The sequence below is a fragment of the Heptranchias perlo genome, chromosome 19, assembly GCF_035084215.1.
Source record: "Heptranchias perlo isolate sHepPer1 chromosome 19, sHepPer1.hap1, whole genome shotgun sequence".
In the NCBI taxonomy this organism is placed as follows: Eukaryota; Metazoa; Chordata; class Chondrichthyes; order Hexanchiformes; family Hexanchidae; genus Heptranchias; species Heptranchias perlo.
In genome coordinates this window covers 7816422-7838434 of record NC_090343.1, presented here as the reverse complement: position 1 = coordinate 7838434, position 22013 = coordinate 7816422, and the positions used below count along the sequence as shown (strand labels likewise).

General features: G+C 47.3%; 1 protein-coding gene across 1 annotated transcript in view; it reads right to left on the bottom strand.

Annotated features, from left to right (window-relative positions):
• Positions 1–11437: 11437 nt before the first annotated feature.
• LOC137335411 (neurensin-1-like) overlaps positions 11438–22013 on the bottom strand; it is a 24989-nt gene continuing 14413 nt past the window's right edge. Inside the window, exon 2 of the mRNA XM_068000761.1 lies at positions 11438–11982. Coding sequence (XP_067856862.1) covers positions 11587–11982 — 396 coding nt within the window. The 3' untranslated portion in view covers positions 11438–11586. The remainder of the gene's footprint in view (positions 11983–22013) is intronic.

Sequence of the window (22013 nt, the reverse complement as noted above, 5' to 3'; positions counted from 1 at the left end):
ATGAACATTGTCACTGGAATATCCTTGAGGGCTTTTCCTGCTCTGCCGGTGTAGCTTTGGCAGAAGTTCGGTGGGAATCCTGTCTCCATGTGTAGACAGGGCGTCGGCCGAAGTCCTGTCGGCGGAACAGGAGGAATTCCCAACATGTTTATCACGATTCCCATAAAGACTTCGATAAATTGTCACACAGAGGCCCGTTAAGAAGATTGCATCCCGTGGGATTGGTTTGCAGACTTTAAGGCGGTTTGCCAATTGGTTCCATTCACGTTGGCAGAGGGGAGTTATTAATGGTGGCAGCTCTGCTCAGTGTGGGGTCCGCTCACAAGTGGAATTCCAAAGGGATCTGTGTCAGGGCCATTGCTCGTCATTGATTTGGATGAAGGGAACAATTTACGGTTTACATAGAATTTTATTTTTTTACAGCGCAGAGACGGGCCATTTGGCCCAACTGGTCTATGCCGGTGTTTATGCTCCACACGAGCCTCCTCTCCCCTTACTTCATCTCACCCTATCACCATATCCTTCTATTCCTTTCTCCCTCATGGACACATTTAGCTTCCCCTTAAATGCAGCTATACTATTTGCCTCAACTATTCCATGTGGTAGCGAGTTCCACATTCTCACCACTCTCTGAAGTTTACTGATGACACAATAATGTGTGTGGGAACTAGGACTTTGAACTGTATAAATAGACTACAGGCTGATCCAGAATCACTGGGGGATTGAGTCCATGTGCAGCAGATGTGCTTCATTATGAATAGCTGCAGCATGATGCATGTGGGTTGGGGTCATTACAGGCCTGTGCATACCATACAGGGTTACTCACTTAAAGTTGGGGGTCGTAGATGATGCAACATTGAAGATCCGAGACCATACGGCAAGTGAATAGGACGCCAATATGTACAGACGGCATAGTTCAATATAAATTAGAAACACAATACTTGCCTTATACTTCAACAACAACTTTATAAAGCAACTCTAACATAGACCAATGTCCCAAGGCACTTCACCAAAGCGCAATCAGACAAAAATTGACACTGAGCCAAAGAAGGAGATATTATGAGGGTGACTAAAAGCTTGGTCAAAGAGGTAGGTTTTAAGGAGGATCTTAAAGCAGGAGAGAGAAGTGGAGAGGCGGAGAGGTTTCAGGGAGGGAATTCCAGAGCTTAGGGCCCAGGCGGCTGAAGGCACGGCCGCCAATGGTGGGGCGAAGGGAGTGGGGGAATTGGAGGCCAGAATTGGAGGAACGCTTACAGGTTTTGAAGGGCTCGAGAAGGGAGGGGAGAGGCCATGAAGGGATTTGGATAAAAGGATGGGAATTTTAAATTTAAGGCACTGAGGGACCAGGAGCCAATGTAGGACGCCCAAGACAGTAGTCGAGCGGGACTTGGTGTGGGTTAGGATACGGGGCAGCAGAGTTTTGGATGAGCTGAAGTTTATGGAGGGTGGAGGACAGGAAGCTGACCAGGAGAGCATCGGAATAGTAAAGTTAGATGCCAGGAAATAATTCTTCCTGAGCTGGTTGGTGTCAATTCCAGTATGCAGTGAATAATCTTTCAATCACAATCTTTTATTCATGTATTTATCGGGAATTCACACCGAATCATTGGTAAGAATCCTGTGTTGCACAATTTCATGCTTTTATTTGTGGTGAGTGAAGAGGAGATGGATGATGGCTGGTGTAAGATCACCCGGACACTCCGTGCAGCTGTCGTCGTCAATAATAATGTTGTCAGAAGCTCCCCCTAATGGTCCCATTGGTAAATGCACAGCAATGAGCCGTACTGAGTTGTACAGACGAACACAGTCCCAGGTTTGATTGCCAGTCTGTGCTGAGTTAGTTGATAGTCTAGACAGCCAAAGGAATCTTACATTTAGCTTGACTGGCCCTGGTCGAGGGAGGGGAGAAGTCAACCAGAGTTCAGGTCTTGATCGCTGTCCAGTGACCCTGTGCTACATTGACCCTTGTCCAAAGCATGACAGACATTCTCATGTTACGCTGGCCATGGGCATGGCTGGGATCTTGGTGGAACATTGGCACTGTCAAGGGCACAATAGAGACCCCTGTGGTACCCTGGAACCAGGGTGTGATAGACCCAGTGTTACCCTGGCATTGCCCAGGGTGTGATAGACCCGTGGTACCCTGATACTGCCCAGAGTGTGATAGAGACCCTGTGTTACCCTGGCATTGCCCAGGGTGTGATAGACCCTCTGTTACCCTGGCATTGCCCAGGGTGTGATAGACCCGTGGTTCTCTGGCATTGCCCAGGGTGTGATAGACCCTGTGGTACCCTGGCATTGCCCAGAGTGTGATAGACCCATGGTACCCTGGCATTGCCCAGAGTGTGATAGATCTGTGGTACCCTGGCACTGCCCAGGGTGTGATAGACCCTGTGGTACCCTGGCACTGCCCAGGGTGTGATAGACCCGTGGTACCCTGACATTGCCCAGAGTGTGATAGACCCGTGGTACCCTGACATTGCCCAGAGTGTGATAGACCCGTGGTTCTCTGGCATTGCCCAGGGTGTGATAGACCCGTGGTACCCTGGCACTGCCCAGGGTGTGATAGACCCGTGGTACCCTGGCACTGCCCAGGGTGTGATAGACCCATGGTTCTCTGGCATTGTACATGTTTCTACATCTTCAGATGGCTCTATTCAGCAAAATAGTAATTTGCAATGATTGCTAATTATTGTTTTTCTACATCATTTTATAATCAATACCTTATCCCCTCTAACACTCCCCTCTCCCACTCCGTGAAAGATACAAAGCTGAAATTATGAGCCGACAGCTAGTGATGAGACCGCTCCAGTCGAACAATAATTGGACTAGACCGCCATCCATTGGCAAAGCAGGGCCACTACACCTGACGTTTCATTTCAAAGAACTTCTCTAACAAGAGTCGCAGTGAATTACGAATAACTTTAAATGGATCGCCTTCTTCATCAAAGAGTGTTTGGCAAACCCAAGATGCAATCATTCAAATTTCATTACAATTCATGATTACTGAATGAAACTTCGTCAAGACAAATCTTGACAACTGTCTCCCCAAATCATAAACAGCTCACCATTTAGCCGGAGGGCTGATATCAGCATTAATTTATAACGTTGCTTTATTATTCCTGAATACACTTGACTGTATACACATCGAGATGAGTACACATGACCGAGACTGCATTAAGTAAAATGCCACAGTAATTAGAACAATTTGCCTACTTTCTTTCTCCCCTCGGTGGCTGAGGGGGTCGGTTTCACAAACACCGGCAGTCCTCTGGTGTCACTATTCACATATGAGCCCAGACACTGTGTGTCAGCAAGCTATTCTACAACGGAAGGCATCACAATTGAGCCTGAAGCTGTGCTCACTCAACATGCAGCCAGATTGAAGGAAAAACTCTGCTGGCCGTATCCTAACTCACACCAAGTCCCGTTCATCCATCACCCTTGTGCTCGCTGGCCTACATTGGCTCCCGGTACGGGAATAACTCGATTTTAAAATTCTAATCCTTGTTTTCAAATCCCTACGTGGCCTCGCCCCTCCCTATCTCTGTAACCTCCACCAGCCCCTCCAACCCTCCGAGTTCTCTGCGCTCCTCCAATTCTGGCCTCTTGCACATCCCTGATTTTCAACACTCCACCATTGACGGCCGTGCCTTCAGCTGCCTAGGCCCTAAGCTCTGAAATTCCCTCCCTAAACCCCTCCGCCTCGCTACCTCTTTCTCCTCCTTTAAGACGCTCCTTAAAACCTACCTCTTACCAAGCTTTTGGTCACCTGCCCTAATACCTCCTTATGTGGCTCGGTGTCAAATTTTGCTTGAAAATCGCTCTTGTAATGCACTTTGGGACGTTTTACTATGTTAAAGGCGCTATATAAATGCAAGTTGTTGTTGAAAGTCATGCATTTATATAGCGCCTTTCATGATCTTAGGACGTCCTAAAGCGCTTTACAGCCAATGAAGTGTAGTCACTGTTGTAATGTAGGAAACGCGACAGCCAATTTACTCACAGCAAGATCCCACAAACAGCACTGAGATAATGACCTGCAACCTGTTTTAATGATGTTGGTTGAGGGATAAATATTGGCTGGGACACTGAGGAGAACTCCCCTGCTCTTCTCCTAAATAGTGCCATGGGATCTTTTATGTCCACCTGCGAGGGCAGACGGGGCCTCGGTTTAATAGCTCATCTGGAAGACGGCACCTCTGACAGTGCAGCACTCCCTCAGTACTGCACTGGAATGTCAGACAGGGTTGAGAGATAAATATTGGCCAGGACACTGAGGAGAACTCCCCTGCTCTTCTCCTAAATAGTGCCATGGGATCTTTTATGCGAGGGCAGACGGGGCCTCGGTTTAATAGCTCATCTGGAAGATGGCACCTCTGACAGTGCAGCACTCCCTCAGTATTGCACTGGAATGTCAGACTGGGTTACGTGCTCAAATCTCTAGAGTGGGGCTTCGAACCCACAATCTTCTGCCGTCAGAGCCGTGAGTCCTACTCACTGAGCCACAGCTGACACTAGGTAGTGATCACAAATGACTCCTGACTGAATCTCCCCTCCAGAGAGGTGCTGTGGCTAATTGTGCCACCCTGACTGCTGGTCTGAGATGAGCTGAGCTGACTCGACACAGACTGGCGTTTGAAGCGGTCGCCTTTCTGGCCTGTGTGGCTCAGTATCACATTGGCTGTTACATCTACTCACTGAGCCACTGGGGCAGCTCTGTCGGTGTGGCCCGCACTTTGTGTACACCCAAGAAAACGCAGATGGAAAACAGATACAAACCAGGCGACATGGGAAAAGGCTTCAGATAGTGACACCACAAGTCCCGGCCTGAATGGAGATCATTGGGTAATTCCCCTGTCTGTGACTGGGATTGATTTTACGCACATAATTTGTATTATGTAGCTAACCTCGCATCACATTTTGAGATGAGAGGATACAAGTATGTAAAAAGGAAATGATTAGTGAAGACAAATGTAGGTCCCTTACAGTCAGAAACGGGAGAATTTATAAAGCGGAACAGGGAAATGGCAGAGCAATTAAACAAATACTGTGGTTCTGTCTTCACGGAAGAGGACATAAGTAACTTCCCAGAAAAGCTACGGAACCAAGGGACTAGTGAGAAGGAGGAATTAAAGGAAATTAGTATTAGTAAAAAAAATAGTGCTGGAGAAATTAATGGGTCTGAAAGCTGATAAATCCCCAGGGCCTGATAATCTGTATCCCAGAGTACTAAAAGAGGTAGTCATGGAAATAGTGGATGCATTGGTGATCATCTTCCAAAATTCTATAGATTATGGAACAGTTCCTGCAGATTGGAGGGTGACAAATGTAACCCCATTATTTAAAAAAGGAGGGAGAGAATACAGAGGACTACAGACCGGTTAGCCTAACATCAGTAGTAGGGAAAATGCTAGAGTCTATTATAAAGGATATGATAACAGGACACTTAGAAAATATCATGGGACTAGACAAAGTCAGCATGGATTTATGAAAGGAAAATCGTGTTTAACAAACCTACTGGAGTTTTTTGAGGATGTAACTGGTAGAATAGATAAGGGAGCACCATTGGATGTGGTTTATTTGGATTTTCAGAAGGCCTTTGATAAAGTCCTACATAAGAGGTTAGTGCGCAAAATTAAAGCACATGGGATTGGGGATAATATACTGGCATGGATTGAAAATTGGTTAACAGACAGGAAACAGAGAGTAGGAATAAATGGGTCTTATTCTGGGTGACAGGCAGTGACTAGTGGGGTACCGCAGGGATCAGTGCTTGGGCCCCAGCTATTCACAATATATATCAATGATTTGGATGAGGGAACCAAATGTAATATTTCCAAGTTTGCTGACGACACAAAACTAGGTGGGATCGTGAGTTGTGAGGAGGATGCAAAGAGGCTTCAAGGCGATTTAGACAAGTTGAGTGAGTGGGCAAATACACGGCAGATGCAGTATAATGTGGATAAATGTGAAGTTATCCACTTCGGAAGGAAAAACAGAAAGGCAGAGTATTATTTAAATGGTGATAGATTGGGGAATGTTGATGTACAAAGGGACCTGGGTGTCCTTGTACACCAGTCACTGAAAGCAAACGTGTGGGTGCAGCAAACAGTTAGGAAGGCAAACAGTATGCTGGCCTTCATTGCAAGAGTACAGGAGCAAGGATGTCTTACTGCAGTTATACAGGGCCTTGGTGAGACCACACCTGGAATATTGTGTGCAGTTTTGGTCTCCTTACCTAAGAAAGGATACACTTGCCATAGAGGGAGTGCAGCGAAGGTTCACCAGACTGATTCCTGGGACGGCAGGACTGTCGTATGAGGAGAGGTTGGGTTGACTAGGCCTGTATTCACTCGAGTTTAGAAAAATGAGAGGGGTTCTCATTGAAACGTATAAAATTCTGACGGGGCTAGAAAGACTGGATGCAGAGAGGATGTTTCCCCTGGCTGGGGGTCCAGAACAAGGGGTCACAGTCTCAGGATACGGGGTAGGACATTTAGGACTGAGATGAGGAGAAATTTCTTCACTCAGAGGGTGGTGAACCTGTGGAATTCTCTACCACAGAAGGCTGTGGAGGCCAAGTCACTGAATATATTTAAGAAGGAGATAGATAGATTTCTAGACACAAAAGGCATCAAGGGGTATGGGGAGAGAGCGGGAATATGGTACTGAGATAGAGGATCAGCCATGATCATATTGAATGGTGGAGCGGGATTGAAGGGCCGAATGGCCTACTCCTGCTCTTATTTTCTATGTTTCTATGCTGGAGAAATATTCAATTTGTATTACGTAACTATCCTCCCTCATTGCATTTTGCTGGAGAAATAATCCTTCTTTTATCGGGAGTCGTTGCTGTAGTTTCGGTCGTGAGTTCTGTTTGCTGTAGTTCATAGAGACTCCGTTTAAATAGACTCCATTTGCTGTAAAATAGACTCAGTTTGCTGTAAGTCCTGCGGTAAGTCCCGCCCTGAGAGGGGCAATCTTGGTTTGGGGGGGTGGGGTGGGGTTTGCATTGAGTGAACAGTAGCAGGTGGGAAAATAAATGCTCCACATGGCCCAGAAAAATCGGCCCCACATTTTTTTGGGGGCGCATTTCGGAGCGGCTCTTTAAGGACCGCTGGATCGGCCACTCAACACTCAGTTCCGCTGGGCGGCCGCACAGAGCTCCACTCAGTGGAACTCCAACATTACGCCAGGGTGCTGTAAACCATGAAGGACCCCAAATTAAAGCTTTTAATAAGGTTCCTGGCCTGTGCCGGGCATGAGCCAATTTAAGGGCCCGCTCGAAAATCGAGTCTGGCGGTCTTTGGGAGCCAGTGGGTGGGTGATTCTTTTAAAAACACTTCGGTCTGCCCGCCGCCCCGTTTTCTTTCAGTGTGAACAGTAGCCGAATGCAAGTCGCCCCCAACCATGTTGTCTGCCTTGCCCACTCGGACAAGGTAATGGTCCAGGGAGTTGTGTGGGTAGGGGTGGAGTGGGGGCGGGGGTGGAGGGAGAGGCGGGGATATCTTCTGTTACCCCCGAAGCAACGGGGGGAGATAGAGCAACACCAAAGGTATTTCTTTTCAAAAAAAGAACAAAGGGCAAAAAGGAAAGAGAACTTTGAACGGCGAGGAAAGAGAGAGGCTGCGTAAATGCTCACAAACACTCTGTGCCTGCAGTCGGCAGTGATGTGTTTTTATTTTATATTTCTATAGTTTATATCTCATGAAGTTACAATCAAGTATCGTCTCAGAATGAAGGTGGTGTCCACTGCGATCGGGTTGCTTTAATATGTCGCAGCTCAGGAAGTGCATTTCATGATGCCTCTTTGTCTGAGAACCCACTGGCCTTATGGAACAGGTTGACCTCTGCAGCATCGAAGCAGCCAAGGTCATTTTACAAGTTGCGGGGGTCAGAATTCACACCTGCTTCGGGCTCCTAGAACATTTATTGGACTCAAGACACCCTCCTTAGGTGTCGCGAGTCAGGGGGATGAAAAACGCAACTCACAATGGGTTGAAATGACGCTATGCAATGAGGGTTGCCAACCCTCCAGGATTGCCCTGGAGTCTCCAGGAATTAAAGACTCATCTCCAGGGCACTGATGTGAGAAACACCCAGGAGGAAAATCATAGGGCCAATAAAAAATAGGTGTTTTTTAAAAAATAATTCTTTGAACACTTTTGTTTATTGGTTATTAAAATACTGGACATGGGATAAAAGGCTATTTGACTGACAGTCCAGAATCATCCAATTGGCTAATGAAGAGTCTATTCACTTTCCAATTGGCCAAGCAAGGGTGCTGTTGGGTGACCAATGGCGGGAGTGTGGGGGCAGGGCGGTTGGAGGCAGGAGGTCACGTGATGACATCTCCAGGAATATGTCCAACCAGAGTTGGCAACATCAGTAACAAATGAAAACACGTTTGTTGTGAAATTCCCTTGGTCCACCATTTTTACTGTTTTATCTTTTAAACTGGGTGAGCACCTTCATTAAAATAACTGTGACAAGGAAATTCACACAAACACATTGACATGGTTGTTACTAATATTGCACAACCCAGTTCAACCCAAAAGACCTGAGGGGGGGGGGAGGAGGAGGACGGGGTGCGGGGGAAAGATTTTTCTGTCTCTATAACTGGGAGCATTGGATCTCTGAGCACAACGAACAGAGGAAAATTGGACCAGGGTAATTGCACACCAGAGAGGGAGTCCTACTGATTTTACATCCATTTCAATTAATGGATCGAAAATTGGATATGGCCCACTAAAGACTTCCCACCTGATTCTCCTTTATTCACTGCACCAAAGACAATCCAACACTCATGTATAGGAATTGGGGAAAATGCCTCAGTAGTTCATGAATTGGCCGGGATTGTAACCATTAAAAGATTGTAACCTTGGAGAGGGTGCAGAAGAGGTTTACCAGAACGATACCAAGGATGAGGGACTTCAGTCGTATGGAGAGAGTAGAGAAGCTGGGATTGTTCTCTTTAGAGCAGATAAGGTTCAGGAGAGATTTGATAGAGGTGTTCAAAATTATGAGGGGTTTTGATCGAGTAAACAAGGAGAAACTGTTTCCATTGGCAGAAGGGTCGGTTACCAGAGGACGCAGATTTAAGATAATTGGCAAAAGAACCAGACGAGGATGAGGAGAATTTTTTTTACGCACGAGTTGTTCTGATCTGGAACGCACTGCCTGAAAGGGCGGTGGAAGCAGATTCAAGAGTAACTTTCAAAAAGGAATCGGTTAATTACTTGAAAAGGAACAATTTTCATCCCATCGCTTTGAGCCAGTTTCAAACCCAGGCCCCAGAGATGACAGCACATTAACCAACCCACCAAACCACACAAACACTACATTCTAATTATCTTTTTTCTGATCTATAGGTCTCCTTCCTCCTCATGCCTCACATATTCTCAAGATAAGAAGGCACCAGATGTCCTGCCCCCAAGCCCTGGCCTACACCTCTCTTGAGTCAGCCACATTGAGGCACGTGAGATGGCTCCCAGAGTGACGCAGCATCCTGATCTTCGCTCTCGCTGGGGAAACAACATTGCCTCTCCTCAACGTCTCCGCTGCTCTCCCTCACAACAGCTCCCCGTGTGGGGCAATCACAGGGCAGGAGCCTGTGTCCTATCACCTCTCACACTACTTAAGGTCACTATTTTTGTTGCACAGTAACTGGCAAACAGAGCAGTACCAATCAGACCTTCACGGCACTGATCACAGAATCATGGAATCAGAATCATGGAATCATAGAATTGGGATCATGAATTCATGGAATCTTAGAATCATAGAATCTTGGAATCATAGAATCTTGGAATCTTACAATTAATGAATCAGAATCAAAGAATCATAGAATCAATGAATCAGAATCATGGAATGAAAGAATCATAGAAACACGGAAACATAGAGCACAGAAGGCGGCCATTCGGCCCTTTGTACCTGTGCCGGCTCTTTGAAAGGACCATCCAATGAGTCCCACTCCCTCTGCTCTTTCCCCATAGCCCTGCAAATTTTTCCTTTTCAAGTATTTATCCAATTCCCCTTTGAAAGTTATTATTGAATCTGCTTCTACCGCCCTTTCAGGCAGTGAATTCCAGATGACTAGAGGAGTTCTAAAGGTGAGGTATCAGAGCCTTAATAGATCTGGAGGGGCCACTGCTTAATGGTCCCAAGCAGCTCTCTTGCATTATTGTTGCTTGCTGTGCCCTTTACAACTTTGCTATTTGGAAAAGACTTGAAACGCAATCAAAGAATCAAAGCTGATGCGGCTACAAGAGCAGGTCAGAGGCTGGGTATTCTGCGGCGAGTGACTCACCTCCTGACTCCCCAAAGCCTTTCCACCATCTACAAGGCACAAGTCAGGAGTGTGATGGAATGCTCTCCGCTTGCCTGGATGAGTGCAGCTCCAACAACACTCAAGAAGCTCGACACCATCCAGGACAAAGCAGCCCGCTTGATTGGCACCCCATCCACCACCCTAAACATTCACTCCCTTCACCACCGGCACACTGTGGCTGCAGTGTGTACCATCCACAGGATGCACTGCAGCAACTCGCCAAGGCTTCTTCGACAGCACCTCCCAAACCCGCGACCTCCACCACCTAGACGGACAAGAGCAGCAGGCTCATGGGAACAACACCACCTGCACATTCCCCTTCAAGTCACACACCATCCCGACTTGGAAATATATCGCCGTTCCTTCATCGTCGCTGGGTCAAAATCTTGGAACTCCCTTCCTAACAGCACTGTGGGAGAACCGTCACCACACGGACTGCAGCGGTTCAAGAAGGAGGCTCACCACTGCCTTCTCAAGGGCAATTAGGGATGGCCAATAAATGCCGGCCTCGCTTGGGAGGTGGGTGGAAGTTTTCAAATCAGCCAGAAAACTCCCCACAATAACAATGAAGCCTCTTTATAGCCAATCTCTGGAAGTGTGACCATTTCGTAGAATTATAGAAGGTTATTCGGCCCATCGTGCCTGTGCCGGCTCTTTGAAAGAGCAATCCAATTAGTCCCACTCCCCTGCTCTTTCCCCATCGCCCAGCAAATTATTCCCCTTCAAGTATTTATCCAATTCCCATTTGAAAGTTATTATTGAATCTGCTTCCACCGCCCTTTCAGGCAGCGCATTCCAGATCATCACAACTTGCTGCGTAATTTATTTTCTCCTCATGTCGCCTCTGGTTCTTTTGCCAATTACCTTAAATCTGTGTCCTCTGTTTACTGACTCTTCTGCCACTGGAAACAGTTTCTCCTTATCTACTCTATCAAAACCCTTCATGATTTGGGAGATGATCTCCCCTTAATCAACCCTTAACCTTAATCAACCCTTAACCTTCTCTGCTCTAAGGAGAACAATCCCAGCTAACTGAAGTCCCGCATCCTTGGTATCATTCTAGTAAATCTCCTTTGCACCCTCATTAAGGCCTTGACATCCTTCTTGGTGGTAAAGAATTGGACACAATACTCCAGCTGGGGCCTAACCAGTGATTTATAAATTTGATTAGGACTTCATCACAGGCTATTGGCAAAGCAGAGTTGGAATTTGTGTTATCGGGAAGACCTGTTCCATAAGGGTTTGGCTGCAGTGCCTCATGTTCCTGTCTTGGGTTGGATACTTTGTACTCTTGACAAGCTAACAGGGATTTGAGTATTCCCTGGTGACCCAGTCTTTATAACCGCTTTATGCTTCGTTTCAACCGGCTCTTCCTTCAGGATTGGGGAAAACTGTGTCTCTTCGTCTCGGGGGGTAGGTCTGGAAACGGTCAGAACCAGGACGCAGGCCGCAATCGCCGTCCCGCCGACGCTGAACAGGACGGCACCGACCAGCTTGCTGACCTCGAGGGCCTCGTTGTACTCGATGGCGTGCTTGTCCACGACGAGAAAGTCAGCTTCCCCGATGCCCTCGATCTTCGGGGGCACCAGGTACCCGGTGGTGACGGTTGCCATGCCGACGAGGAAGAGGATGGTCCCTGCTGACAGGCCCACCTGCGAAAACAAAAATAAACAGTCGAACTATCAGACGGCAACAGCTATTTATTTGTACGCTCGGGAGTCAATGTTAACAGAGAAATAAGGAGGCAACTTCACAAATTTTCGGTCCTAGCGCAGAGCTTTGCCCTATGGGAGCACATAACAAGAATTCAGATCCCCACCCCCACCCCCCTGTTCCCCAATGACTTTCTGTCCATAATGGATGGAAAATTGTGCTGGGGAGAGGGTGGACCATGTTCTCAAATTGCCAAGAGCCACTCCTCGATCTGGGAGTCCGAACACGTGGAGTTACCCCAGTACTGGATACCCGGGAATGAGTTGTGGAATGTAAATTACATTGAGGAATTCAGGTGGTTTTGTGTGTAGAACAATGGACACTTAGGATTGAGTTACAGAAATCATGGACTCATACAGCACAGAAGGAGGCCACTCGGTCCATCGTGCCTGTGCCGGCTCTCGGGTTTGCTCAGAGATGGAATAATGGTTATCAAAGTCGGAAGCAGGACCAGCTCCTTTTGCTGGGTTACGAGGTAGCTCTGCAAACGAGTTCCATTATGGACACGGCTGCGGTGGGAGAAGAAAACCAATTGGCGGGGGAGGGGGTGGTGGGAAAACATGAGAATTCTATGGAGGCAGGCTATCCCAGAATTCATAGCTGCAGTGAAAGCCCTCTATCAAAACTACGAGTTGCTGGCTCAGCCTTGACTCATTAGTTGCAGGAGAAAATATTCACACATTCCATGGCCGGGCAGTTGTAAAGAGAGAAAGTGAAATGCCATGTCCCCCCAGGGCCTCGAACCTCATAGTCCCCCACCCCTGCTTCTACCTCCTTCCCAAGATCCACAAACAGGACTGCCCTGGTAGACCCATCATTTCAGTCTTATGGAACTTATTTCCTCCTATCTCGATTCTATTTTTTATCTCCGCCTGTCCAGTCTCCTCCGACCTACCTCCACGATTCTCCCGACGCCCTCCGCCACTTTAACAATTTCCAGTTTCCTGGCCCTAGCCATTTCCTTTCCAGCGTAAACGTCCAGTCCCTCGACATCTCCGTCCCCCACCAGGGCGGCCTTCGGGCCCTCCGTTTCTTCCTTGAACGGAGGCCCAACCAGCCCCCATCCACCACCACCCTCCTCCGCCTGGCTGAACTTGTTCTCATGTTGAACAACTTCTCATTTGACTCCATTCACTTCCTCCAAATAAAAGGTGTCGCTATGGGAACCCATATGGGTCCCAGCTATGCCTGCCTTATCATGGGATACGTGGAACATTCTTTGTTTCAGTCCTAATCAGGTCCCCTCCCTCACCTCTTTTTCCGGTACATCGATGACTGTATCGGTGCCATTTCCTGCTCTCGCCCCAAACTGGAAAATTTCATCAACTTTGCTTCCAATTTCCACCCATTCCTCGCCGTCACATGGTCCATCTCCGACTCTTCCCTTCCCTTCCTCGACTTCTCTATCTCCATTTCTGGGGACAGCCTGTTAACCAATGTCTACTATAAGCCCACCGACTCCCACAGCTACCTTGATTACACTTCCTCCCACCCCGCTTCCTGTAAGGAACCTATTCCATTCTCCCAGTTTCTCCGTCTCCGTTGCATCTTGTCCGACGATGCCACCCAGTGCTTCCGATATGCCTTCCTTTTTCCTCAACTGAGGATTCCCCTTCACTGTGGTTGCCAGGGCCCTCGACCATTTCCTTCCCATTTCCCGTGCTTCTGCCCTCACCCCTTCCCCTCCCCTCCCAGAACAATGATAGGGATCCCCCTTGTCCCCACCAGCATCCACATTGAACGGATCATCCTCCACCATTTCCGCCACCTCCAGCACGATGCCACCGCCAAACACATCTTCCGCTCTCCTCCCCTTTCAGCATTCCGAAGGGGCTGTTCCCTCCGCCACACCCTGGTCCATTCTTTCCATCACCCCCAACATCCGCTCCCCTTTTCACGGCACCTTCCCCCTTCTCACGGCACCTTCCCGTGCGAGCGCAGGAGACGCAACACCTGCCCTTTCACCTCCTCCCTTCCCACCGTCCAGGGCCCCAAACACTCCTTCCAGGTGAAACAGCGATTTACTTGTACTTCTTTCAATTTACGATACTGTATTCGCTGCATACAATGCGGTCTCCTCTACAATGGGGAAACCAAATGCCGACTGGGGCGATCGCTTTGCTGAACTCCTCCACTCTGTCCACAAGCGTGACCCTGACCTGCCGGTCGCTTGCCATTTTAATTCTCCGTCCCACTCTGACCTCTCTGTCCTCGGCCTCCTAAGAAGCTCATTAGAAGCTCGAGGAACAGCCCCTCATCTTTCAATCAGGCACTTTACAACCTTCCGGACTCAACATTGATTTCAATAACTTCAGATCATTTTTTCGGACAGCAGCTGCTGGTAATGGTTCTGCTGTTGCCATTTACAGCTCCTCTGGAACCATCTTTTGTTTCTTTACTTGTCCCATTCCCACCCTCCTTGCCTTGCACCATCATCCCTTTTGTCATTTAATCACTCCTGGCCCCCACCCTATCACAGACCTTCCCTTTTGTTCTTTCCTCCCCTCCACCTTCCTCCCGCCCCCCACCGCACTGCCCTCTACCAGGTTCTGCACTTGCTTAAAAACTGTTAAATCTCTGCTTTTTCCAGTTCTACTGAAAGGTCATCGACCTGAAACATTAACTCTGTTTCTCTCTCTCCACAGATGCTGCCTGACCTGCTGAGAGTTTCCAGCATTTTCTGTTTTTATTTCTAATATCTCTTTACGTGGCTCAGTGTCAACATTTTGTTTGATAACGTTCCCGTGAAGCGCCTTGGGACGTTTTACTACGTTAAAGGCGCTATATAAATATAGATATATATATATGCATGTTGTTGTTAATAGCACGATTCCCTGATTTTTTTGTGGGAATTCTGCCTGTCTAAAAGAGGAAGTGAAAACTAGGCACATTGCGAAATTTCAGCAAGTCACTTCTTAAAGGGAGACTTGGTGGACTTTTGTGCAGGAACTGTTCGAATTGTGAAATTTGACATCTGATTTTTTTTTTAGTTTCTGTATTTTTGTTTGCTGCATTCGTTTGGTTGATTGCTGCTGTTAAAAATATGGATAAGGGAATTCCCTTGTTTTTTTTTGGAGTAAGAGGAAGGTAAAGGGAGTTATTTGACCAGTTATACCATCCTGCATAGAGGGGAGACACTGAATCATTGGATGGAGCACTGAATTCTCCCACGTACTTCACCAGACTTTGTTAATATGGGAGTAGGTTTTTATTGTAAAAGCACAGGAATAGGAGTAGGCCATTCTGCCCTTACCCCCCCCCCTTTACCCAAGCATGTAAGTGTAGAGATCCAGGGAAACTTTCCTGGGAAAGCCTGAGGTGAAACCATTATTACACATTCCTTCTAGGCCCCCCCCCCCCAGAGTGGGGAGTGAGTGAGTGAGCCTCTAGGGATTGTATTGGGCCTATGCCCTCTATAGCTGGGTTATCAGACAGACCTAATAAAGCTGGTTCCATCACGTCACAGCCTCGCCAGCGACCCCCACATCCCATGAACGAATAAAAAAAATATCTAGCTTCCCCTAAAATGCATAGAAACATAGAAAATAGGAGCAAGAGTAGGCCATTCGGCCCTTCGGGCCTGCTCCGCCATTCAAAATGATCATGGCTGATCGTCTAACTCAGTCCCCTGTTCCCGCTTTTTCCCCATATCCCTTGATCCCTTTAGCATTAAGAAATATATCTATCTCCTTCATGAATACATCTAATGACTTGGCCTCCACTGCCTTCTGTGGTAGAGAATTCCACAGGTTCATCACGCTCTGAGTGGAGAAATTTCTCCTCATCTCGGTTCTAAATGGCATACCCTGTATCCTGAGACTGTGACCCCTGGTTCTGGACTCCCCAGCCATCGGGAACATCCTCCCTGCATCTAGTCTGTTTGTCCAGTCCTGTTAGAATTTTATATGTTTCGATGAGATCACCTCTCATTCTTCTAAGCTCCAGTGAATATATGATGTGGGGACCAAATTCGCACCCCAATACGCCAACATTTTCATGCACAAGTTCGAGCAGGACTTCTTCACTGCACAAGACCTCCAACCAACACTATACACCAGATACATCGACGACATTTTCTTTCTATGGACCCACGGCAAGGAATCACTAAAGAGACTACACGATAACATCAACAAGTTCCATCCCACCATCAAGCTCACCATGGACTACTCCTCAGAATCAGTTTCTTTCTTGGACACACGAATCTCCATCAAAGACGGGCACCTCAGCACCTCACTCTACCGCAAGCCCACGGACAACCTCACGATGCTCCACTTTTCCAGCTTCCACCCTAACCACGTCAAAGAGGCCATCCCCTATGGACAGGCCCTGCGAATACACAGGGTCTGCTCAGACGAGGAGGAACGCGATGGACACCTACAGACGCTGAAAGACGCCCTAGTAAGAACGGGATATGACGCTCGACTCATCGATCGACAGTTCCGACGGGCCACAGCAAAAAATCGCATAGACCTCCTCAGGAGACTAACACGGGACGCAACCAACAGAGTACCCTTTGTCGTCCAGTACTTCCCCGGAGCGGAGAAACTACGCCATGTTCTCCGCAGCCTTCAACATGTCATCAATGAGGACAAACACCTCGCTATGGCCATCCCCACACCTCCACTACTCGCCTTTAAACAGCCACCCAACCTCAAACAGACCATCGTTCGCAGCAAACTACCTAGCTTTCAAGAGAACAGCGTCCACGACGCCACACAACCCTGCCACGGTAACCTCTGCAAGACATGCCAGATCATCGACACAGATACCACCATCACACGAGATGACACCACCCACCAGGTGCATGGTTCATACTCCTGTGACTCAGCCAACGTTGTCTACCTCATACGTTGCAGGAAAGGATGCCCCAGAGCATGGTACATTGGCGAGACCATGCAGACGCTGCGACAACGGATGAACGGACACCGCGCAACAATCGCCAAACAGGAGGGTTCCCTCCCAGTCGGGGAACACTTCAGCAGTCATGGACATTCATCCACCGACCTTCGGGTAAGCGTACTCCAAGGCGGCCTTCGAGACACACGACAACGCAAAATCGTCGAGCAGAAATTGATAGCCAAGTTCCGCACCCATGAGGACGGCCTCAACCGGGATCTTGGGTTCATGTCACGCTACACGTTACCCCACCAGCGAACAAATGTTATCTGTTTTTAATATAATGGGTCAATTGCTGGCTCTCTCTGCCTTCCGGATGTTTCTGCCTCTCTCTGTGTTTTTTTTTCTCTGTTTTTTTTCCCTGTTTGTTTTTTTGTTGAATGTGTATTCGGAGGTTCTGCAGGTAACACCTCTCTGTCTGAAAACGGTGATTGCCTTGGCAACGGGCAGTTGCAGGGGCAGTCTGTAAACACCATGTATTATTGTTCAATATGTATAAATGCGTAGGCTTCAAGGAGATCTTGAAACATTTGCCTGAGGAAGGAGAAAATCTCCGAAAGCTTGTGAATTTAAAATAAAATTGCTGGACTATAACTTGGTGTTGTAAAATTGTTTACACCAGTGAATATAGGCCTAGTCGACCCAATCTCTCCTCAAACGTCAGTCCTGCCATCCCAGGAATCAGTCTGGTAAACCTTCGTTGCACTCCCTCCATGGCAAGGACATCCTTCCTCAGATAAGGAGACCAAAACTGCACACAATACTCCAGGTGTGGTCTCACCAAGGCCCTGTATAACTGCAGTAAAACATCCCTGTTCCTGTACTCAAATCCTCTTGCAATGAACGCCAACATACCATTCGCCTTCCTAACTGCTTGCTGCACCTGAATGCTCGCTTTCAGCGACTGGTGTACAAGGACACCCGGGTCTCGTTGCACTTCCCCTTTTCCCAATCTATCACCATTCAGATAATAATCTGCCTTTCTGTTTTTACAACCAAAGTGGATAACCTCACATTTATCCACGTTATACTGCATCTGCCATGTTCTTGCCCACTCACCCAACTTGTCTAAATCACATTGGAGCCTCTTTGCATCCTCCTCACAGCTCACATTCCACCCCAGCTTTGTGTCGTCTGCAAACTTGGAAATGTTACATTTAGTTCCCTCATCCAAATCATTGATATATATTATGAATAGCTGGGGCCCAAGCACTGATCCCTGCGGTACCCCACTAGTCACTGCCTGCCACTCGGAAAAAGACCCGTTTATTCCTACTCTCTGTTTCCTGTCTGTCAACCAATTCTCAATCCATGCCAATATATTCCCCCCAATCCCATGTGCTTTAATTTTGCACACTAACCTCTTATGTAGGACTTTATCAAAAGCCTTCTGAAAATCCAAATACACCACATCCACTGGTTCTCCCCTATCTATTCTACTAGTTACATCCTCAAAAAACTCCAGTAGATTTGTTAAGCATGATTTCCCTTTCATAAACCCATGCTGACTTTGTCCAATCCCGTTAATGCCCTCCATGTGTTCTGTTATCACAACTTTTATAATAGACTCTAGCATTTTCCCCACTACTGATGTTAGGCTAACTGGTCTGTAATTCCCTGCTTTTTCTCTCCCTCCTTTTTTAAATAGTGGGGTTACATTTGCCACCCTCCAATCTGTAGGAACTGTTCCAGAGTCTATAGGATTTTGGAAGATGATCACCAATGCATCCCCTATTTCCAGGGCCACTTCCTGTAGTACTCTGGGATGTAGATTATCAGGCCCTGGGGATTTGTCAGCCTTTAGCCCCATTAATTTCCCCAGCACTTTTTTTTTACTAATATTGTTTCCTTCAGTTCCTCCCTCTCACTAGACCCTTGGTTCCCTAATATTTCTGGCAGGTTATTTGTGTTCTCCTTTGTGAAGGCAGAACCAAAGTATGTGTTTAATTGTTCTGCCATTTCTTTGTTCCCCATTATAATTTCCCCCATTTCTGACTGTAAGGGACCTACATTTGTCTTCACTAATCTTTTTCTCTTGACATATTTATAGAAGCTTTTACAGTCAGTTTTTATGTTCCCTGCTAGTTTACTCTCATACTCTATTTTTCCCCTCAATCAATCTCTTTGTCCTCCTTTGCTGAATTCTGAACTGCTCCCAATCCTCAGGCTTGCCTCTTTTTCTGGCAATTTTATATGTCTCCTCTTTGGATCTAATACTATCCCTAATTTCTTTTGTAAGCCACGGTTGAGCCACCTTTCCTGTTTTACTTTTGCGCCAGACAGGAATGAATAATTGTTGTAATTCCTGCACACATTCTTTAAATATTAGCCATTGCCTATCCACCGTCATCCCTTTTAGTAAAGTTCCCCAATCTATCATAGCCAACTCACACCTCATACTTTCATAATTTCCTTTATTTAGATTCAGGACCCTAGTTTCGAATTCAACTACTTCACTCTCCATCTTAATGAGGAATTCTATCACGTTATGGTCGCTTTTCCCTAAGGGACCCCGCACAACAACATTGTTAATTAATCCTTTCTCATTGCACAATACCCAGTCTAGGATCGCCTGTTCTCTAGTTGGTTCCTCAACGTATTGGTCTAGAAAACCATCACGTACGCACTCCAGGAATTCCTCCCCTACAGTATTATTGCTAATTTGGTTTGACCAATCTATATGTAGATTAAAGTCGCCCATGATTATAGTTGCACCCTTCTTGCATGTGTCTCTAATTTCCTGTTTAATACCCTCCCCTACACCTCCACTACTGTTTGGGGGCCTATAGACAACCCCCACCAACGTTTTCTGCCCCTTGGTGTTTCTGAGCTCCACCCTTACAGATTCCACACCGTGATTTTCCGAGCCAATATCCTTCCTCACTGTTGCATTGATTTCCTCCTTTACTAACAATGCTACCCCATATCAATGCTATTCGCCTCAACTACTCCTTGTGGTAGCGAGTTCCACATTCTAACCACTCCCTGGGTAAAGAAGTTTTTCCTGAATTCCCTATTGGATTTATTAGTGACTATCTTATATTTATGGCCCCTCGTTCTGGTCTCCCCCACAAGTGGAAACATCTTCTCTACATCTACCCTATCAAACCCTTTCATAATCTTAAATTAATCTTAAATAATTTATCAGGTCACCCCTCAGTCTTCTCTTTTCTAGAGAAAAGAGCCCCAGCCTGCCAAATCTTTCCTCTCAGTTTCTGGTATCATCCTATTAAATCTTTTTTGCACCTTCTCCAGTGCCTCTAGATCCTTTTTATAATATGGAGACCACAACTGCTCACAGTACTCCAAGTGTGATCTAACCAAGGCTCCAAGTTTAACATAACATCTCTGCTTTTCAATTCTATCCCCCTGGAAATGAGCCCCAGTGCTTGGTTTGCTTTTTTTTAAATGGCGTTATTAACCTGCGTCGCTACTTTTAGTGATTTGTGTATTTGTACCCCAGTGCTGCTGCAGTGGGTAAAGAAAACCAATGGGGAGGGGGATGGGGGGGGGGGAAACACGAGAATTCTATGGAGGCAGGCTATCCCAGAATTCATAGCTGCAGTGAAAGCCCTCTATCAAAACTATGGGTTGCTGGCTTAGCCTTGACTCATTGGTTGCAGGAGAAAATACTCACACATTCCATGGCCGAGCAGCTGTGAAGAGAGAAAGTGAAATATGGAAAGAAAAGTGAGAAAGAGAGAAGTGTGGATAAGAGAGAAGAAGACACTGCTGCTGCTCCTGGCTATCTCCTGTGGCCCATGTGGTGCATAGTTCCTTTTAACCACCGTTATATTTTTTGGCACGAAGTGATGGGGCGATTTTCCACATCCTTGCACCTGACGCAGCGAAGAGGTAACATTGGAAGGACAACCATTATGTCAGGTCTCTCTCTGCCCTCACCGCACCACGCCCAGGAGGCCCCAGATGGGCAGAGCTAGGCCTGCTCCTGGAGTAGATGCACCTCCAATGGGACCGCTCATATGAGGTGGGAGTGGGTGTCCCTGGCCTGCTGCCTCACTTTCCTGGCTGCCCAGGCCTTGGGGTGCTCAAAGAAACCAGGTGTTGGAACTTGCACCAGGACCCGCGAAGACTGGGGAGGGTCTGCTGCCCGAATCCCAACTCGCACCAAGTCCTGTTCACCCATCACCCCCGTGCTCGCTGACCTACACTGGCTCCCAGTCCGGCAACGCCTCGATTTTAAAATGTTCATAATTGTTTTCAAATCCCTCCATGGCCTCGCCCCCTCCCTATCTCTGTAGCCTCCTCCAACCCTACAACCCTCCGAGATCTCTGCGCTCCTCCAATTCTGGCCTCTTGCGCATCCCTGATTTTCTTCACTCCACCATTGGCGGCTGTGCCTTCAGTCTGGGCCCTAAGCTCTGGAAATCCCTCCCTAAACTCTCCGATCACTACCTCTCTCTCCTCCTTTAAGACGCTCCTTAAAGCCTACCTCTTTGGTCACCTGTCCTAATATCTCCTTACGTGGCTCAGTGTCAATCTCTGTCTGATAACGCTGCTGTGAAGCACCTTGGGACGTTTGACTACGTTAAAGGCGCTATATAAATGCAAGTTTTCGTTGTTGTTGTCTACAGTGTCCTCGGGATCCCTGCCAAAGGTCCTGAGCACAGCTTACCACAAAAGCAGGTAAGTTTTCCTTTCATGTTGGATTTCCACCCCCCCCCTTTCCTCCTGGCAATCAGGAGCACAGGTACACGGCGGCCAGCAGTAGGGGGCCTGGAGGAAAACCTCCCCTAATGTCTCCTCTTACAGCGTACAGGCTTTTAAAGCCCACACTCCATGATAGCTTCTGTTTAACTGTTCGGTGGGATCGTGAAATGTGGCCTGCCTCGGTCTTTCATCTGATTTTCTCAATAAAAGCATTACTTTGTCACCAGGGAAATTATATACAGTGGCGACAACATTACTTACGTCGTAAGAAAGTTCACCGTACGATTGATCGTCAAGAGAAAATCCTTTCAACAAGTGGCTGCTGAGAGTCACAGATAAAGAACGAACTTGTATTTATATAGCGCCTTTCACATCCTCAGGTTGCCCCAAAGTGCTTTGCAGC